The following is a 24,428-nucleotide window of genomic DNA, read 5'->3' as shown; positions in this document are numbered from 1 at the left end:
AGGAGGACCTGAGTTCAAATCTGGCCTCAGACACTTGACACCAGCTGTGTGACCTTGGGCAAGTCACTTAACCCTCATTGCCCAGTGCAAAAAAGAAAGAAAGAAAGAAAGAATTCGATGGAGTGTTTTCTTTGTTGAAGTGACTATGATGTACTGAGTTTTTTAGCTGCCTCAATCATCTTGTTAACATCTCTGTAGGAACAGGTAATAATTGAAAATTGTAGTTTTTTTTTCTAAGATGTACTATTTTGCTTATAAGAATAGAAATCTGTTGATCAACATTTCAATGTATGAGATTCAGAAGACCTGGGCTCTTAGTCTTCACTGTTCTAGCTCATTTTGTGACATTGAACACATCATTTCCCCCACTGGGTGATATCATCTTTATAATGAAGCAGTTGAACTAGATCTTCAAAAGCCCTTTCTAGGTTTGACATATCTGCACTGTTTATTCACTAACTAATATAATTTGCAGCACAACACACATTCACTTTTACCGAGAGATGTGGAAAGGTGCAAGAAAATACAAATAAGGTGCTTGTCTTATAAAATGGTTTCTGTTCTCTGAGGATCTCAAAGCACTTTATAAACCCTCAAGTCTCAGTGTAACCTTGAGTTTTTAATAAGGTCCTCATAGCAATAAAGGTTTAGCACTTGCTCAGTGATGTTCAGAATTTCTATTTTCATGCTTTTTCCAAAAAAAGTATCTTTTTAGAGATGCACATTCTTTGTCTTTGTTGTTTACCAAAAATCAAGGCCAGGAATAAAATAGGAATAGGAAATAGCACAAATAATTGAAACTGCTACCTCCAAACGTCATTTAAAAATTTTCAATCTCCCCTCAGTTCAGTTCAATGAACATTTAGTAAGCATTGGGGATACAAAAGCAAAAATGAAAATCTTCCTTCGAGAAGCTTGCTTCAAACTTTTAAACCATTTACCAGAGCTATTAAATAACAATATGCTTCTTGGATGTTTTAGAACACTGGCCCAGGAGTTAGGATCTGAATTGTAGTTCTAATTCTACTCCAGCTGTGTGACCTTAAGTCACTTAATTTCTCAGGACCCTGATTCTCTCATCTGAAAAGTCGAGTGTACCTTTTGTTTCTCTTGCCCGTGAAGAAAAGTGCAATGAAATGGGCAAAAGGTGAGCAGAAGGAAAAATTCCTCCTCAGAAAAATCCTTTTTACCTAATTAATTTTGGAGCTAAAAGAAGGCATTTGTGCACTTTTGACCAAGTGTAGAACACTGAACATTTGACGTTGCAAAATATACAAACCATTGAATAAGAACTTTGGCATTAAAACATTTGCATTTTAAAAAGTAATCTGTGGGGCAGCTAGGTGGCAGTGGATAGAGCAATGGCCCTGGATTCAGGAGGACCTGAGTTCAAATCCGGCCTCAGACACTTAACACTTACTAGCTGTGTGACCCTGAGCAAGTCACTTAACCCCAATTACCTCACCAAAAATAAATAAATAAATAAAAAGCAATCCGTGCGTCCTTTTGTCCCTTTGTGTGATACACTCTACTTGGCCTACTGCTAATCCTGCATCTGGTAACTTCAAGAGTAAACATCATCCTGTAGGGCACAAACAATATCTCATTCCAAATTCGATATGCCATGGAAACCTTGTCATTAGGTTAAAGGGTTAGGAGATCAATCAATAAGCATTTTTTAAAGTAAATGGGCTGGGCACTTGAAATGTGAATACAAAGAATGAAACAATCCCTGTTCTCAGTTCTTATATTCTAGAGTTCTCAGTAATAAGCGTCACTGTAAGGACTTGGCACTGTCCAAACTTTTGACTATGACATTGTTCTAAGGAAAGTATAATGTACTTAGTTAAAGTCACATTTCATTCTGAAACAAATCTTTGCCCAGGGAAGCCCAATGAGAACACATATTAAGGGGAGACTGGATGTGGAGTTGGAGAAGACAGAATTTAAATAAATGGTTCATACCCTTAAAGAGCTAACGGGGCTAAGGTGCCTACAGAGATTAAAGGAGGCAGTGTAAAAGGATAGGCACATTATTTACAGAGGCAGCTTGGTGGATAGAACACTTAGACCTGAAGTCAGGAAGACCTGAGTTCAAATATAGCTTCAGACTCTAGTTGTATACAATCTTAGGCAAGTCATTTAATCCCTGTCTGCCTCAGTTTCCTCATCTGTAAAATAGGAATAATTTCTGCCTCCCAAGGTGGTTGTGGGAATAAAATGAGATAATGTTTATATGGTGTTTTCTACCTTAAAGCACTACATAACCTATTATAAAACAAAACATAAGTCTAAGGAAGATCACTAAAAAAGGGAAAGGGGGAAAGGAGAGGTAAGGCTACTGCAGTGTCTTGAATTTGGCATTTAAACAATGGGTAGGAATTCAGTAGGCAAAGAGAGGGAGAGGTCATTTGGACACAGGGGACATACTAACCTGAGCAAAGCCAAGAGTATGTTTGTTTGAGGTGCAGAATTTTCCTGTTTGTGTGTAAAGTGTGTGAAAATGAATAGAAATAGGAAGTCCAACTCAAGAAGTAAGGTGCTTCAACTTGTGAAAAACTTGAATGCCTAGCAGAAGTGTGAACTTTACTCAGGAGGTAGTAGGCATGAAAAAATCTAAATAGGAAAAAACATGACCAGAAATATACACACACACATACATACATATGAAAGATTAACTGCCAATAGTATGAATTGAAGAGTAGAATGAATGAAAGTAAGGATATATTATATATACTAGAATGACTGCTCTGAGAATAAAAAAGGGAATGGAATCTCCAACTTCACCTTTTGTCTCTTTTCCTGGTTCCTCAAAATGGGGTGGTCAACAATGTCCAAGTCTTCAGAGAGGTAGAGATGGATAAGGACTGAAAAAAAAAGCCATCAGATTTAATGATTAGGAGATTAATCAATCAATTTAGAAAGCAAATTGCAAAGGATTGAAAGATTAGTAAAAAAGTGAGAAAAGTTTAGCAGTGATGGGACAGAGTGACTGGGTTAGAAGGATTAAGGTAAGGTGGTTTTTTGTTGAGTTGGTGGTTGTTTTGTTTTACTTTTTTAAGATTGGGAGAACCAAAATGTATTTGTAGGTAGATGAGAAGGAACCAGTGGCTTAAGGTCCTGGAGGAGGTGGTAGATGGAATCAATACAGGTAAGATACCTGTCTGACTAATGGGAAATTATGCTTCTGGCTAAGGCTGCTTTGAGGATTGGAAGAAAGTAGCTGGGGAAACTCAGGCCCGATAACCTCTTCACCTGTGATGCAAAAGGCTTGGTGGAAAGAGGGGAGAAGGGAAGGTTTGGAACACTTTTTTTTTTTATTAATAAAGTATTTTTTTTTCCGTTACATGTAAAGATAGTTCTCAACCTTTGTTTATACAAGCTTTACAATTTCAGATTTTTCTCCCTTCCTCCCCTCCCTCCTCCCTCCCCTAGACAGCAGGTAATCTGATATAGGTTTTATATATATATATATATATATATATATATATATATATATATATATACATATATATATACATATATATATATATATACACACACACATAATAACATTAATCCTATTTCTGCATTAGTCATGTTATAAGAGAAAAAAAATCAGAGCAATGATGGAAAACCTCAAAATAGAAAAAAAACAACAGCATCAAAAACAAAAGAAATAGTATGGTTCATTTAGCATCTATACTCCGCAGTTCTTTTTTTTTTTTTTCCTGGATTTGGAGATCCTCTTCCATCACGAGTTCCCTGGAACTCTTCTGTGCCATTGCATTGGTGAGAAGAATATAGTCCATCACAGTAAATCAACACTCATTGTTGATGTTACTGTGTACAATGTTCTTCTAGTTCTGCTCATCTCACTCATCATCAGCCCACGCAAGACCCTCCAGGTTTCTCTGAACTCCTCCTGCTCATCGTTTCTTATAGCACAATAGTATTCCATTGTATTCATATACCACAACTTGTCCAGCCATTCCCCAATTGATGGGCACCCCCTCAACTTCCATTTCTTTGCCACCATGTAAAGAGCAGCTATAAATATTTTTGTACATGTGGGTCCCTTTCCCCCTTCCATGATCTCTTTGGGAAAAAGACCTAAAAGTGGTATCGCTGGGTCAAAGGGTATGCACAGCTTTATAGCCCTTTGGGCATAAGGTTTGGAACACTTGTGAAGCATGGAAAACAAAAAAGGATAAGAGAATATTTAAGTATCAAGAAATTGTGGAGCAAATAAGGAATCAACTTGATTTTAACATAATTGTCTTAAAATCCATCAACTCTGAAGCAATAGTGTTGAAATTGCATGGTGAATGCTGCCTGGAGAAGAGGATTTGCAGGTAGTTGACCATGCATGTGCAAAGAGGCAAAGAAATTCTTAGTAACTAACGAAACATTGAAGCAGGAAGGACTTGGTACTTGGTTTTGTTTGTTTGTTTGTTTTTGTTTTTGTTTTTGGTGAGGCAATTGGGGTTAAGTGACTTGCCCAGGGTCACACAGCTAGTAAGTGTCAAGGGTCTGAGGCCGGATTTGAACTCAGGTCCTCCTGAATCCAGGGCCGGTGCTTTATCCACTGTGCCACATAGCTGCCCCTTGGTACTTGGTTTTTAACCTGAGGTCTGTGAACTTTTAAAAACAGCTATTTCAGTATATTTTCCTTTGTAATCTAACATATTTTGTGCATTTAAAAACATCATTTTGAGGAGTCCATAGGCTTCAGCCTGCCAACGAAGTACATGACACAAAAAAATGTTAATAACCCCTGCATTAGGAGGCAGCTAGGTGGCACAGTGGATAAAGCACCCGCCCTGGATTCAAAAGGACCCGAGTTCAAATCCGGCCTTAGGCACTTGATACTTACTAGCAGTGTGACCCTGGACAAGTTACTTACCCCTCATTGCCCCGCCAAATCTATCTATCTATCATCTATCTATCTATCCATCTATCTATCTATCTATCTATCTATCCATCCATCCATCTATACATATACATATACATATACATAACCCCTGCATTAAAGTCAAGGTTGGGTAAAAGGCAAAATTTGCTATTCAAGAGCATATGGCTGAAGATGAAACAGGTTCCATGGTCAGTTCCGCTGCGGACAGGGGATGGCAGCATAATCTAGATCTTCAGACATTTAGAAGAAATTTGACTCTACACCAGGCTCTTCCCGGGAACTCAGTTCAACAAGTATTCATTTAAGTTGTTCATTTCGTGGCTCTGGCTAAGTGGTTTAAATTCTAAGGGGGAGTGAAGTACCCTACTCCCTGTGCCACCATTTGACATTTATTTGGGGGACTCTGGAATTTCAAAAGTTGTGCTTAGCGAAGTTCAAGTTCTATTTGCAAACTGTGAACCAGCCCAGCGAATTCAGAGACGCTCTTCTACAGAAAGTTCCCCCTTCTCCCCTCCCCGCCATCCCAGGTGATGAACTTTTCTTTTTTGGCCAATGATTCAAAGAACTGCTATTTTATTTATTTCTTTTTTAAGCATTTGCACGGCGCTTATCACTGTGCCTGAAACAGAGGGCTCTTAAATAAGTGCTTGTTGATCTGACATCATAGGATGAAAGGTGCTGGTTCTATCTACAAACACACGCGCTTCCTTCCAAGCTCTCGAGAAGGGATGCAGAAAGGCTGGAACAGCTGTGCCCACAACCACAAGCCCATTTACTCCGCCCAGCCACGAGTTATAGAATCTGGCACCATCACATGACGGCTGCCTCCCCGCCTCCCACATCCCCTCCTTTTCGGATCGTACCATTTTACCACCTGGGGAAACGGGATCATTGGTAGTCAGTGTAAGTCAAATTCCATAAGTAAAAGAAGTGAGAGTTCATGTCTCAGAAACATTTTCTTCCTTTTCTCTTTCTTCTCGAAAGTGGGCTAGATATATGAATGGGCTTTTAATTTTTCGGCCACCCCCTCTATTTTTTTCTTCTTAAAGTCTGGTCTCCCCTCGGACTCTAAACGGTTTCCTCTTGCTATTTTCGCCAGGAATGGGTGGCCTGAACCATTTTGGCATTTTCTTTAGGGGGGGAACTCAGGGGCGAGGAAGATGAAGTTACAACTGAAATTTACTTCTGCCAGATCCTATGATTCACTAGGTTTTAGAACTCTCTTAAAAGAGGTCTTAATGTCTCTATGTCGCGAGACTCCTTTTGAGGGCAGTTTCTCTTCCCTCGATAAACCGTCTCTCCCTATGCCCGCGGGTTAGCAAATGGTATGTCTCGCCCCTGTCAGGCGCTCCTGGCCCGGGCTCCCCCAGCACAGCTGCTGTTGAGGCCGGAGGTGAGCACTGTGGGGTCGCGGGCGGGGGGATCTTTGCTGTCGGACAGGAAGCGAGCTGGTGTGCAGGGGGGCGGAGGGGGGGATGAAGGGGGGAGGCAAGGCGGGGCCGGGCTGGGCCTCTGACAAGCAAGGGCCTGGAGGCCGGACCTGGGGGCAGTGCTGGAGTGCAGGTTCGGGTGGGCGTGTTTGAGTGTGTGCATGAGATAGTGATTAATGGGGGAGGTCGTTGGATGCGGGAAGACTAGGGAGGGTCATCGGATGAGAGTAACCTGGGGCAAGGGTCATTGGATGGGGGGTGTCATCGGATGGGGGGGGGCAAGAGAAGGAGTCCTTGGATGGAGGCGACCGAGGGCAAGGGTCATCAGATGGGGGAGCCACGAGGGGAGAGGTTCTACGGATGGGGTAGGACTCTCGAAAGGGTCTTTAAGCGAAGATGGGAATTGTGAGGGGAGGGAGGATCACAAGGGAAAGCAGGATTAGGGTCTGAGAACCCTGATTGTTGGGCACCCACTTTGTTTCCAATCTTTTACCATGGCAAAAAAGTGCTTGTCTAAGGGGATCAGGATTGGGGTTCTGAGGGGGCATCTAAGGGCAGGACTGAACAGTGGGTGGGGGTGCTGAGGGTGAGCATTGGTAGGTGAAGATTGAACTAAAGGGTGTTGAAGGGAGAAAGGGAGAATGAGTGAGTAAGAGTCTGAAGGGAGGTTTTAGGGAAGTAGGGGCCAAACAGGAAGGTATGGAAAGCTGATAAGAGCTGGTGATGTGGAAGGATATGGAGGGAGTGTGGATATTGTGCATGTACTGCCTTAGATATCAGGGTGGGGGAACTAAATGACCTTACCCCATTGCAGAGTCATGGCCTTTCTACAGTCAAAGATCTATCAATCACCTCACCCCCTATTCTTTTACTGGTATGAGGATTGGAAGTGAAGTCTTACCGGGCACTCCATCCTCTTCTTTTAAGGCACATCACCTGGAAGGAATTCTGGGAATGTGAAAAAAAATTATAAACATGTATCGTTTAGTAGGAGCACATCAATTTTTAAAAAAAGAGATTGTGTTGTAGGAAACTGGGAACTTCTATTTGGAGATTTTGTGTATTTTTAAAATTTAGAATAGTATATTATTTTTCCCAATTTCATGTAAAAACAATTTTTTATCTTCTTTTTTAAAATTTTGAATTCTAAATTCTCTCTCTCCCCACCTCCCTTTCCTCTCCCTAAAAGGGTAATCAATTTGATAGAGGTTATACATATGCTATTAGTCATGTTTATGGAGTGTTTTTTTAAAGTATTTTAAATTTAATAGAATGGTAACAACTGTCATTTCTGTCCTCATATGAACTCTTCTATATAAAAATATTTTGTTTCCACTCTCTTTGCATCTCTATCATTACCCACTGATTCCTCCCACTTTCACAAATTCTGGTCCTCCCTTGTCACAAATGTGTAATGCCAAGCAAAACAAATAAACATACTGTGTCTGAAAATGTACTTTACCATTCTGTCCCTCTAGCCCATCACCTATCAACCTTTCTGCCAATCGGTGGGAGGTAAATATTATCATCAGTTCTCTGAAGTCATTATTGGTCACTGTTGGTCAGAGTTGTTTTCTTTTACAGTAACATGGGTTTTATGCAAATTCTTCTTTTGCTTCTCCTCATTTCATGATACATTCAAATATACAAGGCTTCCCAAAACTCTGGATTTGGGAATGATATTCATAATTTCTTATGGTATAATAAATATTCTGTTACATTCATACACCACAGTATATTCAGCCATTCCCCAGTTGATTGGCAAGCAATTTGTTTACACTTTGTTTTTTGCTTAAGCAAAAAGTGTTGCTAAAAATGTTTTTGTACATATTAGACCTTTCTCTCTGCTTTTGACTTTTTTTGGGGTTTAAGACAAATAGTGATTTAGCTATGTCAAAGGGCGTGCACAGTGCAGTAACTTTTTTGTTATATTTCCATATTGCTTTTCAAAATGGCTGGATCAGTTCACAGTTCTACCAACAATTCATTAATGTATCTATCTTTGTCAACCCACCAATAATTGTTCTTGTCCTTTGCCAGTCAGAACCTCAGAATTGTTTTAGTTTACGATTCTCTTAATAGTGATTTGGATCATTTTTTTAATATATTGTTTGATAGCTTGCATTTCTTAATTGGTTAACTGCTTTTTCATATAGAATAGCCAATTATCTATTAGGAAATGTCCTGTATTAAATATTTTTTATCATTTTCCTTATGTATCTTGGATATAGGTTCATTATCAAAGATATTTGCCACAAAAAGTTTCCTCATACCCCTTGTAATTCTGACTATATTGATTTTGCTTGTGCAAAAGATTTTCCATTCTATATAATCTTAAACTGTTCTTTATTTTTATCTTCTTTGATCACTTCTACTTTTTGTTTACTTAACAGTTCTCTTCTAATCCACAGTTGTGAAAGGTTATCTCCTCTAATTTGCTTGTGATATGACTTTTTACATTTAGGTTATCTATTTGGAGCTTATTGTGATAGTATGGTATGAAATGTTGGTCTAAACCTCATTTCAACCTACTGCTTCCAATTTTCCCAACAATTTTTTTTCAAATTTACTACAATAGTGCTGATATGCTGCTATGCTCAGTTGCTACTGGGGTCTTATGTAACCTGTTCCACTGATCAGCTTTTTAAACCAGTACCAAATAGTTTTGATTATTACTATTTTATACCTTTCATGTCTTTTTTTCCCATTGTCTCATTTTTTTCATTTTTCTCTTTAAATGTAAAGCTCTTGATCCTTTCTTCCTCTATATGGATTTTGATATTCTTTTCTTGTTCTAGGAAGGAAAAAAAAACCTGGTAGTTTAGTTGTTATGGCACTAAAACTGTAAATTAATTGGATGGCCCAACTGTGAACAATTAATATCTTTAAAACAATTTAAGTCTGTATTTCTCTAAAAGATGTTTTTTATAGTTATATTCATATAAGTCCTAAGTGTGGCTTCATGGATCGATTCCCAGATATTTTATACCTTCTGTAGTTGTTTTGAATGAAATTTTTTTTTCTACTCCTCCAAGTTTTGTTAATAATATACAGGAAGGCCGTCCATTTTTGTGGATTTATTTTAAGTCCTGATATTTTACTGAAGTTGTTAATTGTTTCAATTCATTTTACAAGAAGCAAAAATAATTGGGTTTTTTTTGTGTGGTTTTTTTTGTTGTTTTTTTTAGTGAGGCAGTTGGGGTTAAGTGACTTGCCCATGGTCACACAGCTAGCAAGTGTTAAGTGTCTGAGGCCGGATTTGAACTCAGGTACTCCTGACTCCAGGGTCGGTGCTCTATCCACTTCGCCACCTAGCTGCCCCAATAATTGTTATTTTTAAAAATTCATATGGTTTGCTGTGTTTATAGTTTTCTTACTGTTGAACCAATACTACATTCCTTGTAGAAAATCACCCTGATCATAGGGAATAATTTTTTTTTTAAAATGTGTTGCTGTAGCCTCTTTGCTAATATTTTATTCAATATTTTTGCATTACGATTCATTAGAGATATTGGTTTATAGTTTTCTTCTCTGCTTTTTTCTTGCTTTGGGTATCTGCACCACATTTGTCACATAGGAGGAGTTTGGTAGGAAGTCATCTTTCTCTGTTTTTGCAAACACTTTAGGTAATATTAGAGTTCATTATTAATGTTTAATTAATTAAATTTAAATCAATTATTTAATTAATGATGTTTCATAGGATTTGCTTTTAAATCCCCCTGGGCCTGAATTTTTCTTCTTTGAGTTCTTTTTTAGCTTGTTCGGTTTCTTTTTATAAATTCAGATTATTTAAATGTTGTATTTTTTGTTTTGTTAATCCAGGTATCTTCTTTTTTTCTAAGTGTTCATTTCAATCAGGTTATCCGTTTTATCTGCATGTGACTGGACAGAATGGTTTCTAACAATTTCTTTCACTTCCCCTTTGTCTGTTGTGAATTCATTTTCATTTTGGTAATATGCTTTTCTTTAAAAAATAAAATTAGCTAATGATATATTTTATTAGCCATTTTTTAAAAAGAGCTCATAATTTAATTTGTCAGTTCACAGTTTTAAAGAATATCAATGTTTTCCTCATTTCGTTTTCAGAATTTCTATTTTGGTATTAACTTAGAGTTTTTTGATTTATTGCTTTCCTAGATTTTTTTTTTTTTTTAGTGAGGCAATTGGGGTTAAGTGACTTGCCCAGGGTCACACAGCTAGTAAGTGTTAAGTGTCTGAGGCCGGATTTGAACCCAGGTATTCCTGACTCCAGGGCCGGTGCTCTATCCACTGCGCCACCTAGCTGCCCCGCTTTCCTAGATTTTTTAAAGATGCATTCCCAGATCATGGATCTCTTCTTTTTCTCTTTTGTTGATGAAAGCATTTGGAGATACAAATTTTCCCCAAAAGACTAGTTTTATCTGCAATCCAAAAAGTTTTAGGATATTGTTTCATTGTAAATTTTATTTGATAAAGTTGTGTATTTTTCCTATGGCTTATTCTTTGTCCCACTTGTTCTTTAAGACTTTGCTTAGAGGGGCAGCTAGGTGGCGCAGTGGATAGAGCACCGTCCCTGGATTCAGGAGGAACTGAGTTCAAATATGACCTCAGACACTTAACACTTACTAGCTGTGTGACTTTGGGCAAGTCACTTAACCCCAATTGCCTCACCAAAAAAACAGAAACAAAAAAAACCCCAAAAACATAAAAGAGAAAGGAGCATAAAGAAAAGGAATGGGTTCTTCTCAAGCCTGTAATTAGAGTTGTCTGAGCCTAATGTTCTTGCCTTTCCTCTCTTCACTCTGCCCAGACTCAGATCACTGGTCCATGTTCTTCCTTCCTTCCTTCCTTCCTTCCTTCCTTCCTTCCTTCCTTCCTTCCTTCCTTCCTTCCTTCCTTCCTTCCTTCCTTCCTTCCCTCTCTCCCTCTTTCCTTCCCTCCTTCCCTCCCTTCCTTTCTTTCTTCCTCTTTCTAATCCTCACTTTATGCTCAGTACTACATGGTTGAAGTTTGTTTTGCTTGTGACAATTCCTTCCCCAATTTTACCCTTTCTCTTAACCCCTCTCATAACCCGTTTTGCCTGTTGACTTTTTTGCATTTCTATATCCGACTCTGTGAGTGATCAATTTTTCTTTACCCAGATCAGATAATAGTGATACTCAGGAGCTGCCCATTCCTCCCACCTTAATCTCTATGTTTTGTATTCCTATTTTTTGACATACCTAAGTTATGAGAAATAAGTTAATGAGCATTTATTGAGTGCCTGCTTTGTGCCAGGCACTGTGCCAAGTGCTTTGGAATCAAAGAAAGTTCAAAAATAGCCCTTGCCCTCAAGGAGTTCATAGTCTAATGGGGAAACAAATGGAAATGACTATATACCAACAGGATCTATACAGGATACATTGGAGATAATCACAGAGGGAAGACACCAGCACTAATCGAGATTGGGAAAACCTTTTAATAGAAGGTAAAACTGCTGCTGCTTCCTCATTTCTTCTCTAGTATATTGTCTTTTCCCCTCCTTTTTCTTTACTTTCTAAAAAGAGACTAAACAGAAGAAAACCTCATGTAGTTTCTTTATTCCCTACTAACCTTCTATAAGATACTAGGATTGGGGGCTAGGGGTAGGGGAGGGAGGCGAGAGGCAGTTGGGGTTAAGTGACTTGCCCAGGGTCACACAGATAGTAAGTGTCAAGAGTCTGAGGTTGGATTTGAACTCAGGTCCTCCTGACTCCAAGGCTGGTGCCTCAGTACTAGGATTTTGAAGAGACAGTGTTCTCACCCTCCCCCCCACCCCACCCCTAGCAATTGGGCTGTAAGAACTTGATCATCATTTATTTCCTTCAAATTACTTTACCTTTCAAGGTTTCTTTTGTTGCCTCAGAGCTGCAAAGGTTCTGCCCATCTCTGGTTTTCTCAACATGAAGACTTGAAAATCTTCTATTCTAAAGCTCTAATTTTTTGCAAAAAGATTATACTCACTTTTCTTAGATAAGTTATCTTTGTCATCGGCCTTTTTTGCCTTCTGTTATATAATCATCTTTGATTTCCTTTTACAGAATCACAGAACGTGAAAATTAGAAGGGCCTCTGCTGCTCCCCGGTCCAGTCCACACAGGAAGGAAGCACTAGGGCAACATCCGTAACAAGTGCTTGTCCAGCCTCTGCTTGAAGGCCTCCATGAAGGGAGGCTCCTCCTCCTGTCGAGGCAAGCTCCTTAACGTCTAGTTGTTAGTAAGTTTTTCCTGCTGTCAGCCTTAATTGGCTTCTTTGAAGCATCATCTCCTTTTGGCTCCCAGTTCTGCCCTCTGAAGCCAAACCAAATTTCTCCTCCATGTGACAGTCTTCCAGATACTCGAACCCAGCTCTCATGTCACCCCTGAATTTCCTTTTCTCCAGGCTAAACATACTCAGTTCCTTCAAGCAGTCCTCCTATAGACTCAAGGCCCTTCACCATATTGGTTACCCTCCTCTGGATGTTCTTCCCTAGGTAATCAGTATCCTTAAATCATGGTGCCCAGAATTGAACACCATACTGCAGAGGAGGTCTGACTAGGGCAGAGTACAATAAGATTATCACCTCTCTAGTCCTAGAAACCTAGGGGTCTCCTAATAAATTCCAAGATTGCATTAGCTTTTTGGACTGCCACATCACTTTGCTGACTCATATCGAGCTTGCAGTCTACAAAAAACTCCAGATTCTTTTTAGAACAACTCTCTGTGTCTCCTCCCTTTTGTATTTGTAAAGGTATTTTTTTTTAATTTTTAATTTTTTGCTATCTAAAGGAAGAGCTAGCTTGATGATCTAGCTTGTCAGAATCCTTTTGGATCCTAACTTCTGTCACCCTTGGTGTTAGCTACAAATTTAAAATTTTGATGCACATATGCCTTTAATGAAGTAGTAAATAAAAATGTTAAAGAGCAGAGAGCCAGCAAGCCCAGATTCCTGAGAGTCTTTACTGGAGACCTCTTTGGCATCAACACTGAATGAACCTTTAATAACTGTTCTTTGAGTCTGGCTATCCAACCATTTCTGAATTTATCAGATTGTATTAGTATTTAGTCCTTAGCTCGCCATCTTCTCCACAAGAATAACCTGAGATACTTTTTCAAAACCTTTGTAAAAAATCTAAGTAAACTATGTGTATAGTATTCCCCTCATTTACTAGTTTAGTAATCAGAAATGTCAAAAAAGGAAATGAGATTAGTGTGTTTTTGAAGAAGCCATTCCGACTTTTTGTAATCACTGCTTCCCTTTTTAGATATTCACTGACTGTCTCTTTGGTGGCCCTTTCAATAATTTTCCTATCAGTTGAAGTCAGACTCACTCATCTGTGGTTTTCAGACTCTGATCTCTTCCCTTTTTCTGAAAATCAACACAACACTTGGCCTATCTCCAGTCTTGTGGTACCTCTCTCATCTTCCATGATCTTCCAGATATCACTGACAGCAGTTCTGTAGTCAGATATAGCAGTTCTTCTGGGACCCAAGGATGTAGTTCATCTGGACTAGGTGACTTTAATTCATCAAGACTAACTAGATGCTGCCTTACTATCTTCTTACTTATCTTATGTATCAGCTTCTCCTTAATCATTTTCACTCTGTCACTTGTAGTTTATATGTCATTCTGCTTTACAGAGAAAACAGAAACAAATTAAGAATTGAACAGTTCTGCCTTTTCTCTCTTGTCTCATCCCATCTACCCCAAGTAGATTAAAGCTTAAAACTTCACTAAGGGGGGCAGCTAGGTGGCGCAGTGAATAAAGCACCAGCCCTGGATTCAGGAGGACCTGAGTTCAAATCCGGCCTCAGACACTTGACTACCTGTGTGACCCTGGGCAAGTCACTTAACCCCCATAGCCCCGCCAAAAAAAACAACAACAAAGAAACCTTCACTAAGACTTTGGGACACTGTATATAACTAAAAAAGACCACCCATTTTGTTGTCCTTGGCCTCCCTCATCAGCACCAGCTTATCCTGAGCTTTAGCATTCCTGACACTAGTCTTATATAACTATGCCACATTTTTATGTTCATTTTCTGTTACATGGCCTTGCTTCACTTTTCTTTACATTCCTTTTTAAAATCTAAATTGATTGAAGAGTTCCCATAATACACGTTGTTCTCTTCATACAAATCCCTTTTTTCCTCCTTTAGAATTATTTCCTTTTGTCTTTAGAATTTTATTCTTAAGCATATCTTTCATTCCTCCAGGCTCGACTCCCCCTGAACCATTAAAGTTCTTGGGATTCCAGCTCTTTTTCCTCTGAACCCTCTGAAATCTACTTTGGTGCATGTCAGACTGTGCCAAATTTTCTTTTCCATCATAAACTCTAGAATGGTGTTAAGTTTTCTTTTATTGCACTTGCTGCATTTCCTTGTATGAATAAATAAATGAATAAGTATTTATTAAGTATTTACCCTGTGCCAAGCACTGTGCTAAATGCTGGGGGTACAAATAGAAAAAGTGACCGTGTCCCTGGGCTCAAGGAGTTCTCACTCTAAGTGGAGGAGACCATGTAGAAAAGTCCACTCGAATGAAAGTTCACTACTTGAGTAAGGTTGTGCACCTCTGGTCTAAGTTATTTGTTCTCTTTCAAAGTCCTCTAATTTCATTATCTGTTTCTATTCTTTACTTCTATCATCTGCTCTTGGAGTCCTTGAGGCCAGTGCATTCTTTTTTTCTGGAGTTCTACTTGGTTGTTTTTTGTTGTTGTTTGTTTTGACACTAGCTGTGTCAATCAGGGTTAAGTGACTTGCCCAGGGTCACACAGCTAGTGTCAAGTGTCTGAGGCCAGATTTGAACTCAGGTCCTCCTGAATCTGGGGCTAGTGCTTTATCCACTGCGCCACATAGCTGCCCTAGAGTTCTACTTGTGATCATTGGAAAATTGCTTTCTTCTTACTGGGGATTTTCTTGATATTTAACCCATATTTTTTTTTTTTTTGCATTTGGTTAGGTGTCTTAACACAAACTTTAATATATAGATAATTTCTTCATTGGTTAAATGAAAGATTGGACTAAATGATTTACAATTATTCTTTCTAACTTATATTTCAGTTCACTATTTAGCATCTAGAGCTGGAAAGGAAGGGTGATTAAGTCTCTCTCCATCGTTTTATCTATTTTTTCTGAGCTAAAATCCATGATCTTTTTTTGTTTTAAATTTTTTTTTTTAGTTTATTTTCTCTTCCTTTCATCTTGCTTCCCTCTGCATTTAGAAAGAAAGCAAAACAAAACCCATCACAAACATGTATAGTCAAACTGTTAACAAATCCTCACATTTCTAGTTTTTTCTTCAGTAGTGTCCAATTCTTTGTGACCCCATTTGGGGTTTTCTTTTCAAAGATAGTGGAGGGTTTGCCATTTCCTTCTCCAGCTCATTTTACAGATGAGATAATTGAGGCAAACCAGGGTTAAGTGACTTGCCCAGGGTCACACAGTTAGTAAGTGAGGTCAGATTTGAATTCAGGAAGAGGAAGCTTCCTGACTCCAAGCTCAGCACTCTCTGCACTGGGCCACCTAGCTTCCCCAATATTCCTACATTGGCCACATTAAAAAAACTATGTCTCAATATGTGTTCTAAGTCCATCCTCTTCTCTGTTAAGAGGTGGGGAACATATTTCGTCTTAAGTCCTCTGGAATTGTGGTTGGTTATGGTGTTTATCACAGTTTTAAAGTCTAATTGTTCTGCTTCTGCTCACTTCACTCTGCATCAATTTATACAAATCTTCCCAGGTTTCTCAGAAACCATTCCCTTCATCATTTCTTTTAGCATAATAGTATACTATCACATTCATATACCATAACTTGTTCATCCATTCCCTAATTGATGGGTATATGCATAGTTTCCAGTTGTTTGCCACAGCAAAGAATTGGAAAGGTCTTTGGGGGTCTATACCTAATACTGATATTTCTGGATTGAAGAGCATAGTTTGTGGGGCATAGTTCCATGTTGCTTTCCAGAATGACTAGACTAGTTCAGTTTTACCATCAGTGCAATAATATACCTGTTTTGCCACAACCTCTCCAGCATTTGTCATTGTCCTTTTTGGTCAACTTTGGCAAACTGTTGGGTAGGAGATGGAATTCCAGAGTTGTTTAAAAGTGCGTTTCTCTAATTACTAGTGATTTAGATAATTTTTTTCAACATTTATTTTTCAAATAAGATTTTGAGTTCCAAATTTTTCTCCCTCTCTACCCTCCTCCCCAAAAGAGGAAGCAGTCTGATAAAGGTTATATACATGCAGTCATGTAAAGCATTTTTTCATATGCTTATTGAAAGCTTCGAAAAGTGTCTATTCACATCCTTTGACCACTTATAAATAGGGGAATGGCTCTTGTTCTTAGAAATTTGGATCAGTTCCTTATATATCTAGAAATTAGACCTTTATTAGAGAAAATTGCTGCAAACATTTCCCCCCCTATTTACCTGCTTTCCCTCTAGTTTTAGCTGCATTGATTTTGTTTATACAAAAACTTTTTAATTATATGTAATCTGGGGGCAAGTAGGTGGCACAGTGGATAAAGCACCGGCACTGGATTCAGGAGGACCTCAAATCTGGCCTTACACACTTGACACTAGCTGTGCGACCCTGGGCAAGTCACTTAGCCCTGCCTAAAAATAAATAAATAAGTATATGTAATCTAAATGATTCATTTTATCTCTTGTTTGGTCACAGACTCTACTTTTCATTTTGCAGATTAAAAAAAAGAAAAAAAAACCTGAAGGAGGCTGAAAGAACGTTAAAGTGACTTGACCAAGATTACACAGGTTAGTGGCAGAGCCAAGAAGAAACCCCAGCTATCCTAACTGCTAGTCTTATGCTCTTCACATTTATACAGCAGTTCCTACAGGACAGGTTTTTCTTTAGGCCCAGTATAATGATAGCACAAAGCAAGGACTGATTTTTAGGGAGGAGGAAAGGAAGATGAGGGAACACTTAGGGTGGGGCGTGGAGGTGTGCTTACAACAAAGAATGATGTTAGAAACTTGAAAATTGCTAATTACTTGATAAGTCATGGCAGTTCAACACCAAATCAAGCTGGACTCTCAAGTACTCCATTTTTCTAGAAGATATTAAAACACAAGTCATCTATTTCCTCTTCACCATTTGGCTCCTGAAGCTTTGTGATTGTAACAAAAGCTTCTTTGGTTTGCCAGTTATAGTAGCATCTCATAGTTAGTGTCAGTTCTGGATCTGAAAGAGTAAGTGTATGTAGGTGTATGTTTATATGTGTATATACACACACACACACACACACACACACACACACACACACACACACACACGGGTGTGGGAAGGGTGCCAGGAATGCTTCATGGATGGATGGATTATTTTAAATAAGACCCTGTCAAGAACTGTATGTTTAGGCAGCTGATAAAGTTAACAGTGAGGTAAACATAACACGTCTAGGTATTGGTGTTTTTTATTTGCCTGTCATACCCAGGGACTGAACAGGGAATACAAGGAAATGGCAACTTCTGACTTCCCAGATCCACCAAATTAATTGAAAAGCATAGAAGGGGCAGCTAGGTGGCGCAGTGGATCGAGTACCTGCCCTGGATTCAGGAGGACCTGAGTTCAGATCCGGCCTCTGACACTTGACACTAGCTGTGTGACCCTGGGCAAGTCACTTAACCCTCATTGCCCTGCCCCCCCCCCAAAAAAAAATCTGGATTTAGAAAAGCATAGGAGAATTGTGGGGAATACTATTTAACTTCCCTTCTCTGGGCTTCAGTTATTCATCTTTACGGTGAGTTTGTTGAAACAAAGTTCCCTAAGATCCAGTTTGTCATTCTAGAAATATCTGCAGTACATTTCATTTATCTATACTGTTTGCACCTTTGGAGATTTAATCTCCCTTTTGGAAAAAGCCAAGAGAAAAATGTTTGTTTCTCCATTTAGCTTCAGGCAGAAATAAGGAAACAAACAAAAAGCACAGGCTCCATTGTTACCAGTAGTATGTAGTTCTGGCCACAAGTGTAGCCACTGCATTATAATAAATAACGTCTTGCAAGATTTAGGTGCTGGACACACACACACACAGTGTTTGAGGCAAAAGTGTTAGTGAACAGAACTTTTCTCTGGGTTCATTGACACTACTTGGCATGGCCTGGGTACAGTGACCCTTAATTAGGCACCTGGATAGAGGGCTGGGCTTAGAGTTCAGAAGATCTGAGTTCATATCCAGTCTCAGACCCTTATTAGCTGTGATCCTGGGCAAGTTGCTTAATTTCTGCCTCAGTTTTCTTCATCTGTAAAATGGGGATAATAATTGTGTCTGCCTCCCAGAGTAATGTGAGAATCAAATATGATATTATCTGTAAAGTGCTTTGCAAACCTTAAGATGCAATGTAAATGTGAGCTGTTAGCTAATACTATTGGTTAGAAGTGCTTGTCTTAAACTTTAGGGTGGGCTCATCCAGAAAAAAGAACTATGGATTCTGAGTGCAGGTTGAACCATACGGTTTCTACTTTTTGGTTTTCTGAAGTTTATCCCTTGTGTTCTGATTCTTCTTTCACAGCATGACTAATGCAGAAATATGTTTGATGTGATTGTTGTTTTTTTTTGGTGAGGCAATTGTGGTTAAGTGACTTGCTCAGGGTCACACAGCTAGTAAGTGTCAGGTGTCTGAGGCCGGATTTGAACTCAGGTACTCCTGACTCCAGGGCCGGTGCTTTATCCACTGTGCCACCTAGCTGCCCCTTGACGTGATTGTACACATATGACCTATATCAGATTGCTTTCTCTCTTGGGGAGGGGGGAGGGAAGGGAGGTTGGGAGAAAAATTTGCAACTCAAAATCCTATGAAAACAAATGTTGAAAACTATCCTAACACATAACTGGAAAATAATAAAAATACTCTTGTAATTTAAAAACAAAAACTTTAGGGTAGGCTAATTTTAGTTTTGACTTTGGAGCTGGGAAGTAGTCTTGACAGTGCTGCCACTGGCCAGCCTCCTCCTTGGGACAATTTATGGTTTTCCTTTGGCATTTTTTGAGATGCATTCTTTTGCCTCCCCTTTTTGTGTAGTGATGGTGACCCTTGTTTAGGTGGTGGTTCAGAGTGCAATGTAAATCAATGGTGCCCATATGCACTTTTTATTTCAGGGAAGAGGAGGCAGAAAGAAGAGTGTTTCCCTGCTTCTCTTTTACAGCTAACAGAGAATAAGAGGAACCATTGAGGAATTGTTTGCTTATAGGCCCTAACCGACTAACTACTTTCTATATAGTGAGCCAGTTGGATGTAGTGCCAGCTTCATCTTGCCCATTATTATGAATATAGCGCTGTATATTTTCATTTGTAGTCATCTAGAAACAATTTGCTTGTCTTTCTGCATTCTTACTTTGGGAATTAATCCTGATTTTTCTTAAACTCACCTCTAGAATGTGGAGCATCTTGCCACTAAACAGCATGTGCATTTGCCAACACAGGATCATTTGGAAATGAACTGAATTTGTGTACCCTCACCGATGTGGAGCCGAAAGCCCTGTTCTGGTGACAAGAGAGGTTGGTGTTGGTATCTTATTGAGTAGAAGAAAGATTCCAGGAGGAACTTGGAGATTTCATTTGAGAGTAGACTTTCCCTCTTTCTCTTCTCCTTCCCTTCAGTCTGAGAGGAAGTGGAATCTCTCTTCTCAGAAGTGAATTCTCCTACCCATGTTCATATTCTCAATTCAATCCCATAATGCTCCCTCATTAGCTTCCTCATCTGTTAAAACGAGGGTGCTAGACGAGATCAGCCTCCTTGTCTCCACCCCCGGCATCTCCTGCTGATTTCAGTATTTCTTTTAATGGTGTCTCAGTCACAAAGGCTCAAAGCCTGGTTCTGATCTTCTGCTGAGTCCTGTTGATTCTTCATCTTCAGTATCTCTTGCATTTGTTTCATCTCTTCCTGTTGCTGCCATCCTAACCTACTCCCCAAATGGCTTCCTTGTGACTGTATCTTTGTGCTCACCATTCGCTCTACCAGAATTGTCTGCCCCATTAATCTCTGCTGGTCTACAGCCTATTCGTGTTCAAGGAATTTACAAAATGGTAAGCTCCTTGTGGGCAAGGCCTCTGTCTTGCTCATCTTTGAGCCTCACAGAATGCTTTCCATAACAGGGGCCAAATAAATATTTGATGGAGGAATCCAGTCCAGCTTGCATTTGGAAGCCATTATATGTGTATATGGCTTATCTTCCTTACTAAAGCTTAAACTTTTGGGTGTCAGGATATCAGTCTTGCTCATTGTCGTGACTCATTTATGTGTTGTTCTATGGCTTACAGAGAACCTCGTGTAAGGGGGAGAGTTGACCCAGGAGTTAGGAGGATCTGGATTCTAGATCTACCTCTGACACAAGTAGCTGTGTGACCTGGGTAGGGCCCTTCTCTTGGTTCCATAGGCAACTTTCTAAGGCCCTTAAATTTCAGAGAAGTTGCATTGGCAGAAGTTTCTCACCAGCAGCTCCCTGCACTGAAGAAATCCCAGGACATACCTAAAACAAAGTGTACTTGGAGGACAGAGTTTATTTTAAGGCTTAAGTGACATAATCTGTACAGAGTACTTTGCAGACTTGAGAGCACTAGATAAATGTCAGCTATTTTTATTAATTAGGTACTCTAAAAATATTAGTTGAATGAATCCCAGTAACCTGATGGTACATCTTCTCTCTTCCCTTCTGCTTTTCAGGACTGTTGCCTATTTAAGTAGCACCATGAATGCTATTGTTGCTCTTTGTCATTTTTGTGAGCTCCATGGCCCTCGAACCCTCTTCTGTACAGAAGTTCTACACGCTCCTCTCCCCCAGGGGGCTGGAAATGGAGATAGCCCTGGGCAGGGAGAACAGGCTGAAGAGGAGGAAGGTGGTATCCAAATGAGCAGTAGAATTCGCTCCCATAGCCCAGCAGAAGGGGCCAGTGCCGAATCCAGCAGCCCAGGGCCAAAGAAATCAGACATGTGTGAGGTCTGTGTCCTTGGATTCTTAGAAAAGTTCTAAATTCTGCACATATATAGCATTTTAAAGGGTTATACCCCATCCCATTTTTGTCATTTGAATAGTAATTGTGGTCAATTACAGACTTAGAAATTTATAGTGATGTGTAAGGTCATTCTGCACTATATAAACAAAATGATTCTTGATGGCTTGTAAATGAACTATTTCTGAAGGTCTCGTGTTTTAAACTTTTTTTTTTTTGTGAGGCAGTTGGGGTTAAGTGACTTGCCCAGGGTCACACAGCTGGTAAGTGTTAAGTCTCTGAGGCCGGATTTGAACTCAGGTCCTCCTGAATCCAGGGCCCGGGCTCTATCCACTGCACCACCTAGCTGCCCCTTAAACTTTTATAAATATTTTGTTTTGACACATTAGATGCATCTCAAGAACTGTCCCCCCATCAAGTAATAAAAAGTGATTATGATTTTTTTTTGTAATTGGTTTTTCTTTTTGTTTCGATTTGAGTAACTTTAGCTTGTAATAGCTACATGGATAGTCTAAACAGCCAGAGGCAAAGGTAAAACACTAGAATTTTGAATTGTAGAGGGCATGGCCCAACTACTTTTGAGAAAAGGCCCAATATTCATTTGCCTCCATACATTCTCTCAATGTCGTTGAGGTTGATTCCTCAGCTCCTTCCTTTTCAATTTGAAAGCATCAGTTACCAAGCTGGTTTCAGGAGTCCGAGGTTCTGGGCTTAAGCAGACTTTGATTGGAATTTCAAAATGCTCCAATTTCGTGGTATTTGTTGTAGCCTCTTTAATCTCCTTAAGTATCTCTGCTTCCATGGTAGGGTCATTGCAGATGTCTGCCCATGATCTCTCAACCCCTTTCTGCTGGGCCAGGGCCATCAGCCTTTTCTGATTAGGAGCCACAAAACTGATCACATACGACTGGTCACTTTTGGCATAGGCGCAGATGTTGTCTATGAGTGGGCAGTTTTTCAAGGCAGCCTCCACCTTGCCCAGTGACACGTACTCCCCAGCTTGCAGTTTCACCAAATCTTTCTTGCAATCTATGATCTGTAAACATCCATTAGGGTGGAATTCACCAATATCTCCAGTACAAAACCATTTTTGTCCATTTTCATCCACAGAGTAATCTTCAGCCATCTTTTCTTCATTTTTAAAATACCCCATGGAAATATCCTGCCCACCAATTAACGATTTCGCCCCTGGGGTTTGGAATGTCCTTCTTGCCAGTCCTTGAGTTTAATTTCACAGCAAATAAGAAGGGCTCCAGTTCGACCAGTGCTATAGTTGGTAACTTCAGTAACTGTTCCAGCCCCGTGATTATGATTGATGTTAACTTTCCACTTTTGTATTTTACCATTTGTTATTAGAAACAAACTCAAACTTTTTGAAGATTGCTCTCTATGAGCAATATTTGTTTTGGTTTTTGGTTCTTGGGGTTTTTTTGCGGGGCAATGGGGGTTAAGTGACTTGCCCAGGGTCACACAGCTAGTAAATGTCAAGTGTCTGAGGTCAGATTTGAACTCAGGTACTCCTGAATCCAGGGCCTGTGCTTTATCCACTGTGCCACCTAGCTGCCCGAGCAATATTTTTTGACAGAAATTTTATGTCTTCCTTTTTGCTCCCTTGTTATTTCTCTTTCATCATATATTGCTCTTTTTTTACCCACTCTCTCCAACAAATAACTGCTAACTCAGTTTTTATATTGTAGAGTATTTCCTGTTTTATTTTGTTTTAATCTTCTCCCAGACCTTACCCTTTTATCTGCCCTTGACTTTGTGTTTTGTTTTGCTTTTATCTTATGTCTCCTTGGCTAGAAGCCCTCTTGTTTGTTGTTGGATGCTAAGAGAAATTTATTTGGGAACAGTAAACTAATGAACAGCAAACAAACCTTCTCACCTACTGAGCCTCACTGATCATATATATGTTGGACTTGGCTCATGGTCACTATGATATAATGTACAAAGATCAAGAATTTCTAGATCTGTAGTTTTTTCCTCATATTCCACTACTAGTTCCTTCATGCCAGGCAGTATATCTCTCCTAAATTTACTGAGGCCACATAACTTGAAGTTAAGGTTCAGATGATGATAGATAGGAATTACTCAAATTAATACCAAATACAAGGAAGTCTGACTGGAGAATTGAGAGATTCTCAATTATATCATCAATTTGTTTTGTAACTTTAGAAAGGTCCCTGAGTCAGTGTCTCCCTTTTTCCCCATCCATGAAACAGATTCTTAGAAATAAAGCATTTGTGAATTTTGAAGTGCCTTAAAAAAGGATCCTAGAGATAAGTGGCTATTTTTATGGAAAATTTGAATGAGTTATTGTGACTTGTATCTGGGGAGGAATGGCTTTATTCTTGCTTTTTGCTCAGTTCTTCTTTCTCTTTCCTTTGTTTGGATTAGGGCTGCCGATCACTTGCAGCAGGGCATCCTGGGTACATAAGCCATGACAAAGAAACCTCAATAAAATATGTTAGTCATCAGCACCCAAATCATCCACAACTCTTCAGTATTGTTCGCCAGGCCTGTGTTCGAAGCCTGAGTTGCGAGGTAAGACAACTATGACCAAAAAGGAAGACCTGCTGAGGAATTTAATTTCTATTCCAAGTAATAATGCATCTGAATTACATCAGTCATTGCTAAGTTCTATTGTATTTGTAGTTTGGAGAAAGAAAAAGTAAATTTAATAGCATAGAATTTTTGAGTTGTAAGGGAACAGAGACATTAACAGCTTCTAAGAGTACAGTAATATCTTGACTGTGGAAATAAGTCATTCTAGATAACTTACATTTTTAGATTCTTAATGTTTGCTGCTCTTAAGTCTCCAAGACAAATTTCTTAAAATTACTAAACAGAATCTAGCTTCATAATGACTCAAGGTTATAATTATAAGTATTAATTTTAGTTGCTGTTGAAGGGTAGGGGTTTTTTGCCCCTTCTCTAAATGTCTGTAGGTTCTTTTGTTTTTGAGATCTTGTATATGTTGGGTTTTAAAAAATATTTGTTTTGTCTTCTCCCTTCTTTTCAACTATTAGTAGCAGTTGATTGTCTCTCTTCTCCCATCTCCCCCTTTGCCTTTCTAATCAGTTGTGTCTTATCTGTTGTATGATGAAAAAGCAGACTCCCAGGTTTATTTAGAATTCTATGTAAAGTAAAAATAAATA

At 39.2% G+C, this 24,428-nt stretch overlaps 1 protein-coding gene across 5 annotated transcripts in view; it reads left to right on the top strand.

Annotated features, from left to right (window-relative positions):
- Nucleotides 1-6,186: 6,186 nt before the first annotated feature.
- The window catches only part of FLCN (folliculin), a 39,364-nt gene continuing 21,122 nt past the window's right edge, over nt 6,187-24,428 (top strand). The window contains exons 1-7 of one of the 5 annotated variants that reach the window (XM_043977486.1): nt 6,225-6,287; nt 11,689-11,770; nt 12,363-12,536; nt 17,006-17,076; nt 19,695-19,818; nt 20,984-21,257; nt 23,668-23,814. In XM_043977486.1, the coding sequence (XP_043833421.1) occupies nt 21,009-21,257; nt 23,668-23,814 (396 nt within the window). In that variant the 5' untranslated portion in view covers nt 6,225-6,287; nt 11,689-11,770; nt 12,363-12,536; ... (1 more) ...; nt 19,695-19,818; nt 20,984-21,008. Of the gene's footprint in view, nt 6,288-6,434; nt 6,458-11,688; nt 11,771-12,362; nt 12,537-17,005; nt 17,077-19,694; nt 19,819-20,983; nt 21,258-23,667; nt 23,815-24,428 lie in introns of those variants that run through there. The other 4 variants (XM_043977487.1, XM_043977489.1, XM_043977490.1 and 1 more) reach the window with 4 other exon arrangements.

Source organism: Dromiciops gliroides, chromosome 1 (genome assembly GCF_019393635.1).
Source record: "Dromiciops gliroides isolate mDroGli1 chromosome 1, mDroGli1.pri, whole genome shotgun sequence".
Classification (NCBI taxonomy): domain Eukaryota; kingdom Metazoa; phylum Chordata; class Mammalia; order Microbiotheria; family Microbiotheriidae; genus Dromiciops; species Dromiciops gliroides.
This window is presented reverse-complemented; position numbering and strand designations above follow the sequence as displayed.